Raw genomic sequence first — 8,175 nt, forward strand, 5'->3', positions numbered from 1 at the left:
GACTATGCCAAGAACGCTGAAACAAAGGTCGATTCCTTGCAAGAACAAGGAGCTTGGCTGCACTCGTTACTTCTCATCTGCAAATGGTGTCTCTATTCATCTTGCATCTTGTAAATTCTGCACTCCATCATTTCGTCCCACCGTACGAACACGTCACTCTTACACATCTGCACACACAATTCCATTACAGCTAGAGCATGAAAATTTTGATGACGATGTTCATTCCAATGCACCAAGTCCTGCCAGAGACCCTCCCTCTCCCATAGATGGCCATGCTGAAGACCATGAAGCACCAGAACATGTGGAGTATCATCTGGCTGTTAATGGTATGCGGAGTAAATTTCCGCCATCTGTATTGACCTTATATAGAATTTAGGGAAGCCCTGTGGTAGCGAGGGCACCATTCTTCCTGATGGAACACCACCACCGCCATTTATTTATGGATCCCCAGATGACTTTACACCTTTCGAGGATCGTACTTCCTTTGAACTTGCTGACTTGCTGTATAGGTGGAACCAAATGCCTGCTGCTCAGCTCAACAATCTTCTTCAAATATGGTCTGCATGTCATGTGGACAGCCCACCTTTTGTTAATGCCGACGACTTGTACAGCAGCATTGATGCGACAACAATTGGTAGCGTGCCATGGCAATCATTCTCGGTGTTATATCAAGGCGAGATTGAAAGTGAGTCACCACCATCTTGGAAGACCACGGAATATGAAGTTTTTTTTCATGACCCTCGTGAAGTGATCAAAAACCAACTTGCCAATCCTGACTTTGCCAACGAGATGGACTTCTCACCGAAACGTGTCACTGACCGACAAGGAAGACGTTGATACCAAGATTTCATGTCTGGCAATTGGGCTTGGCGGCAGGCGGTATGTCTTAATTCTATATCTGTTTTATTCTACATCAGTTTATTGACTCAAACCATTATTTTCAGGATCAGATTTCTGATGAACTTGGCCTAAGTGATATCACCTACTGCCCTGTTATCGCTGGTAGTGACAAAACCACGGTCTCAGTGGCGACAGGACAGAATGAATTTTATCCGTTGTATGCATCAAATGGTCTGATTCATAATAAAGTACGCCGTGCACATCGGAATGGAGTTTCTCTCATCGGCTTTCTGTCTGTACCTAAGAGTAAGTCTTACCACCATCTAATTCCTTGATCTTCATGTATTGATTACTTTTTGCTCTTATCAGCAGATCGCCAGCATCATGACAGCTCAGAATTTCGGGCCTTCCGTCGTCAGATCTTCCACAGCTCACTCCGGGCTATCTTTGAATCATTGCGTCCTGGTATGGAGACCCCTGAAATTTTACGCTACGGTGATGGACATTACCGCCGGACTATATATGGACTTGGACCATATATCACTGACTACCCTGAGCAGGCCTTACTTGCCTGCATTGTGCAGGGATGGTGTCCTCGGTAGGTCTTTCATGTATCTCTCATTTATCTCCACAACTCAACGTTGAAGGTGTACTGCCTCACATCGCAATTTAGATGGTCCTGGTGGCCGAAGAACACATGAACATACCACTGCGTGTTTCCATGCTATGTCCTCTAAGGAGATGTGGGATGATTATGGGATTATCGACGGAATAATGGTATTTGTGCTTTTCTACATTTTCTCATCTCCTCATGTTTCTCATCCAGCCGTATACATCGGGATTCCCCAGAGCCAATCTCCATGAACTTCTTTCATCTGACCTTCTTCATCAAATCATCAAGGGAACATTCAAGGACCATTTGGTGACATGGGTTGAAGAATACATCAAGACTTCGAATACCCCACAGGAAGCGGCGAGAATCTTAGCAGATATTGACCGCCGGTAAGTTTCTGGCCATGGAATTAACTCTGTGTCTCATATGTTCATAGCATTGCTGCTGTACCCCCATTTCCTGGCTTACGGCGATTCCCTGAAGGTCGTGGCTTCAAGCAATGGACAGGAGATGACTCCAAGGCACTCATGAAGGTTTGTACCTCATCATATTGGTGGTTCATGCAGTAGAAAGCTTATCATTGTGTAACAGGTTTATCTCCCTGCTATTGCTGGTCATGTACCCCCACAAATGGTCTATGCGCTATCAGCATTCATGGAGTTTTGTTACTGTGTACGTCGCTCAGTGATTGATGAAGACGATCTGGTCAAAATCAATGCATCTGTGGCTGACTTCCATCGTGAGAGAGAAGTCTTTCGCACCCTTGGGATACGGACAGATGACATCCGCAATGATGGCACTCGCACAGATGCATTTTCACTGCCACGCCAGCATGCACTTTCCCACTTCCGTCACCTTATCCAGGAGTTTGGAGCACCCAACGGACTTTGCTCATCTATCACAGAATCGAAGCACATCAAAGCAGTCAAAGAACCATGGCGACGTTCGAATCGTTTCGAAGCTCTTGGACAAATGTTGCTGATCAACGAGCAGCTTGATAAACTGGCAGCTGCTCAGGTGGATTTCCAAGCACGAGGGATGTTGGATGGTTCACTATTTGGCGAGTCACATGCAGAAGTATCAGCATCAGATAGTACCAATGAGAATGACGATGGTGGGCCCATGGAATCACCAGATGTTCTTGCTGAGGTCAAGCTGGCTCGAACACCAGGTCTGTCTTCATTCTTGTTAAATATAAATACCCTTCTGATCTTCTTTATAGTTCTAGCATCCAAGGCACCACGCAATATCATTTTCTTAGCACAGCGTCTCAATCTACCACACCTGCCAGAATTCGTATGAAGATTCCTCTATGAGCAGCTTTCAATCAATCCGGAAGTGGTGCCAGAGGATGTTGACCTCAACCAGTGCCCACAGTACCATGGAAAAATCACTGTATATCCCTCAGCTGTATCAATGTACTACACCCCCAGTGATTTGTCGGGGATTGGTGGCTTACACCGTGAGCATATACGTGCTATGACATCATGGAGAAAAGGTTCCGCACGCTACAATTGTGTGTTTTGTGAGGCAGGTGAGGAAGGCAAAGGGTTCCGTGCGCTCCATGTTGCCCGTGTTCAGCTATTCTTCAGTCTGCGACACTGTGGGATTTATTATCCCTGCGCATTAGTGACGTGGTTCTCCCCTGTAGGAGATGTGCCTTGTCCTGATACCGGCATGTGGGTTGTACGCCCAGACATTGATGCTGTGGGAGAACGAATTATGTCCATAATTCATCTAGATTGTATCGTGCGTGCAGCACACTTGATTGGGGTTGCTGGTGAGGAATTTATACCTAAGGGGTTAAAGCATAGCGATAGTTTAGACGTTTTCCCTTCCTTCTTTGTAAATAAGTACGCAGACCATCATGCACATGAAATAGCATTCTGACTTTGCCGAGCATTTAGTCTTACTCTGCTATCAATCTTGTTACTGCTATCTGCAAAGAAATGTTTCATTCCCAAAGACTTAAAAGATTAGTGAACGAAAGATCTGGAACCCGAAACCAAGATTAAGATGCGCTAAGATCAGACAATTAAGACTAAGCACCAGAAGACCTTTTCTGGGTTTTGCTGATGTTGGAGGGAGATATTAGCGAGATTCTCGAATTTCAACTGTAACGTAAGACGAGAGAAACTGTCTTACAGAAGTGTTCATGCCTTTTTTTACCTTCTTGGAACATGTATCGTGTCGTGTTTTGAAGAAAAAAAAACTTATCACACTTATCACAGTTACACAGATAACTGATCCACGGAATCGAACTATGGACAGCCGGTGCTATTATATCTTGAGCTGTGTGTCGTTAGTTAGGTAGGTACAACTTACGAGATTAAAAAGGACAGATGAAAATTAATATGACGCCTTGATATGTGGTAAACTCGGAGCCCAACACAGGAACGAAGGGTTATTGTTATTGTGAATATACGCTTCGTAATGATTTCTGCATCAGGGTTGAAGACGCAGAAGGGAACTGGATTGGTAGTGGAAAAGCACAGTCATCTCACCAATCATCATCCGAGCGCCAAGGCAAGTGTCGTTTCGTGCAAGGAACACCCAACTTATGGGCCTCGGTTTGGCTGCGAGAAAGAGAAGATGGACAGAAAGAAAAGAAAAGAATCCTTCGAATGGGATTTAAACCCTGTGAAGGAGTGTCAAGAACGGGGTATAACAATACACGTTCCGAACCGAACATGCAAACCAATGTTTCATCCTGGATTGGACAGAAAATAGGAAGATATTAGCTTAAGCCAGACCAAAATAACGGCGCATCAAATTAACTTGGTGAACAAGAAAAAAATTGAAGCATACTACAGGGATTTCTTAACCCCTGGTGGTCGGCGAAGGGTACCAGTAAGCCCACAGCGACACAAAGATTCATTGTAGCCCCTACATGCCGTCGATTTATAGGGATTTCCTGTCACTGGAAATGCTGATGAATACCGATAAACAGAAAGAACCCGCCTGACATTGAGGACAGGAAATGGAAGGCCGTATCCTCCGTGATGGATAGATACACTGAAACTAGAAAGTATCTCTAGTTTAATGGACACGGGTTAGCAGCGAGAATGAAAAAGCCGAAGACTAGCCATTTGAGTCCTTCGAAAGGGATTTGGACCTTAGAATTGGATACAGTACGCCAGTACGCCAAGAAGGATATACTTGGGACTAGAACTGAACAATCCAAACTGAGGGCGATACTACTTAGTTCTTCGTCACAATTCAGGGCAGTCCAGTTCTTGGATGTGTGTGCTGAGCGGAGCAAGGAATATGACAGCAACTGGTGGTTCACAACCATGTTCACAGTGGGAAAGCATGCCATCTTCACAAACGCTACCACATCGTCATACTGCAGCACAGCGCTTGCTGAGAGTGCATCGGGGTGCGTCCTGGTGGGATAATATCCTGGAGAGGAGGACTGCGGGCTAGGAGTGTGAATAGAGATCGAGTAAATAGAACGATGACGACCAGGGGCTGTAGTTCATGGAGCAAGGAAAGGCACATGGCACAGATGACGAGTACGGCAAAGATGGCTTGGATGTAGTCGTCGTACTGTGAGTGGAAGATGTGAATACACGTGATTAGAAGAGCTGGGGCACGTTTCCCTAACTCTACACATTGCGTACGTGGATGCACCCACTAATTTTTCGGTTGTATGAGCGTCGAGGAGACATCGCCACAGAGAATGATTATGTAACCAGTGATGTTGACATATACGCGCTGGGAGGAGGTTGGATTTCGTGCAGGTTTCCATTGCCGTTGGTATCCAAGAGCACGAGTCCTCTGTAAGTCACATAAGTCGGCCATCATTCACGTTGATCAGAGTAACGAGTGCCTACCTATCCAATGATGCCACCACATTCGACTCGTCCATCCGTGCAATATCCAAGACCGTCAGGATCAACCTGGTATGCTTCATATCCACTTGCAGGTACCATCCCAGTCCTCGGAAGCGGGTGAGGCGGCGAAACTCGTCTTGCTTCTCCGGATTAGAGCATTTGGAGACCGGTATATGGGATGGTAGAGGCCATATAGCCAATATTGTGTACAATTGCCCTGTAAGCACAGGAATTAAATTGTATACAATCCCATGAGGTCTGAGTTGTATACTTACATGACTCCTGATATGTAATGGCCTAAATCCGCATTTTCTCAAATATTAGGCACATTTCCCATTGGGATGGGCTAGAATTTTCTGTGGGACCTTTCATAAAAATCTATAATTAGCCTGTGAAGTCAGCCCATCAATATCTGGCCGAAAACGGCTGGATGCGACCAAATGAAAATGGATGTAGTGGCAGTGCTGAATTTTTGATGGCATCATAGGGGCTATTTTCCGGTCAGAATAGGATTTAGGCTGGTTTCTGGGTGCTCGGTGGGTCAGGGAATGGTACTGGAATATTCATAAACCTGAATAACATAAGATCTGACCTACTGATGAGGTATGGGGGCTCTGGAGAGCATGTAATATAGGATTTTCGCAAAAATAGCTGCAATATTTGCTTTTTTGGGGGTTTTTAGGGTGATACATGCATTGGATCGACCGGGGGACTTCACCAATGAATTTCCTGACCTTTAAAACCCCCAAAAGATCCCTCTATAGCACTTGTGGCACATTTTATTACCAGGATTAGACGAGCATATTGGATTTTTAGGATGCAGCATGCTTTGGATTGCTTTGAAAACTATACCAGTCAATTTGTACACTATGAAAACCTTAGAATACATTGTCTTCTATAATATTTGACCTGTATAATACTGTAAAAAAGTGGGGATTGGGGTGCACATATGGTTTATTTTGTTTTCTGTGCTTCGGATGAGTCTGGGACTATCACCAATAGATTCCTTGACATTTAAAACCCTAAAACGACTATAGGAACCTTTTATTGGGCTCCATAAACGATGGTAATAACAATATTACAGTTTAGGAGGAGCACATATGGAAAATCACTTTTCTGTACCTCGGAATACTTCGGAACTTCTACCAGTGTATTTATTGACCTCGAAAACCCTCGGATAACACCAGGATTTAAAGAAAACCTACAAAAATACGTGTTAAAAAAGAGTAATAGGGGATGGAGGAGATATACCTTGTATTACGCATTTCTGGTGGTTGGAGAAGGTATTCCTGTTATATGAGAGACGATATGTATTGTATAATCATTTGTACAAATTCCCACATTCATCCGAAATGTATTGGAAGAGATATAAGTAAATCATTCTGCAAATGATGAGGAGCACATCCCCAATTTCGATATTCTGATCATTCTATAGCTTGGAGAATGTCAGAATCGGATTCCTTGACCAAAAAAAGGGTAGGATCACCAATCATCCATGGGATGCTCGTCTAATCCTGGTAATAAAATGTGCCACAAGTGCTATAGAGGGATCTTTTGGGGGTTTTAAAGGTCAGGAAATTCATTGGTGAAGTCCCCCGGTCGATCCAATGCATGTATCACCCTAAAAACCCCCAAAAAAGCAAATATTGCAGCTATTTTTGCGAAAATCCTATATTACATGCTCTCCAGAGCCCCCATACCTCATCAGTAGGTCAGATCTTATGTTATTCAGGTTTATGAATATTCCAGTACCATTCCCTGACCCACCGAGCACCCAGAAACCAGCCTAAATCCTATTCTGACCGGAAAATAGCCCCTATGATGCCATCAAAAATTCAGCACTGCCACTACATCCATTTTCATTTGGTCGCATCCAGCCGTTTTCGGCCAGATATTGATGGGCTGACTTCACAGGCTAATTATAGATTTTTATGAAAGGTCCCACAGAAAATTCTAGCCCATCCCAATGGGAAATGTGCCTAATATTTGAGAAAATGCGGATTTTGATTGGATCCAGGCTTTCATACATGTGTATACTTATCATGCCTACAGGCCTCACAGAATTGTATACAATCTAATTCCTGAGCCTACAGGAAATTGTATACACAACTGGCCTTATGAGGTGGATGGTAATTGGAAAGAACACAAAACTCAGATGCATTCATGTACTCTTGTGAGCGCTTGCATTCAACAACCAGAGATCATGTACAAGTGAAATACTCACTCGGCAGAGAAGAAGGGGAGAGAAATGGGATGGTATTCGTCATAGAAAGGCCTGGAATGATTACATGTCTATGCGCAGTATGTCGGGACTGAGGCATGTTTGCTTAAATATAACATTTGTTGAGAGAAGCAAGTAGTAGTCGGTGTAGCATGCCAGGATACTTTTGTTGATGACATAGAAATGCGTCGAGGGTCCATGCATCAGTGGAATAGTATCTGGGACTCCTTCCTGCCATTCTTTCTGCGGTCCGATACTAAGAACACCTGGCAAGTCTATGAGCGGGAAGACGACGAACCCCTCCCAAAGCATACTCGAATCCATAGCAACAACTAGCAACAACCAGTCGCTGCGAATGGTGTCGGTGAGGCTTCTCCTGATTCCGAAGGTGCATCAGTTCAGCATTCTCTCGAACGCATAAACAGCATACAATCCTGTACACCTGAACAATCGTAATATCCCCGAAAAACAGTCTTCATCATAATCCAACGATGTCTAATTGTTGGACGAGAACGAGGACTTGGGCAGTGGACTATGGAAGATAGCTGCGTGTTCGACCATTGTGTGACCATGGCAGGGGACCTGGCATCGGAGGGCTCCGCATCAGGAGATGAGGAAAGAGAGGGAGAGGGAAGTTAGTTCAGATGCTCGGGGTTGTTGTTTCG

General features: G+C 44.4%; 1 protein-coding gene across 1 annotated transcript; it reads left to right on the plus strand.

Moving 5' to 3' along the window:
- Positions 1-4: 4 nt before the first annotated feature.
- On the plus strand, positions 5-3,343 carry EV420DRAFT_1622638 (uncharacterized protein; the record flags this gene model as incomplete). Its single annotated transcript, XM_060475833.1, has 10 exons — positions 5-326; positions 452-810; positions 945-1,146; positions 1,210-1,438; positions 1,488-1,617; positions 1,667-1,842; positions 1,890-1,986; positions 2,045-2,624; positions 2,676-2,749; positions 2,774-3,343. The coding sequence occupies 10 exons, from the start codon at positions 5-7 to the stop codon at positions 3,341-3,343; spliced, it is 2,739 nt and encodes a 912-aa protein (XP_060325594.1).
- Between the last annotated feature and the right edge of the window lie 4,832 nt (positions 3,344-8,175).

The sequence above is a fragment of the Desarmillaria tabescens genome (assembly GCF_030435595.1).
Source record: "Desarmillaria tabescens strain CCBAS 213 chromosome Unknown EV420scaffold_49, whole genome shotgun sequence".
Taxonomy (NCBI): domain Eukaryota; kingdom Fungi; phylum Basidiomycota; class Agaricomycetes; order Agaricales; family Physalacriaceae; genus Desarmillaria; species Desarmillaria tabescens.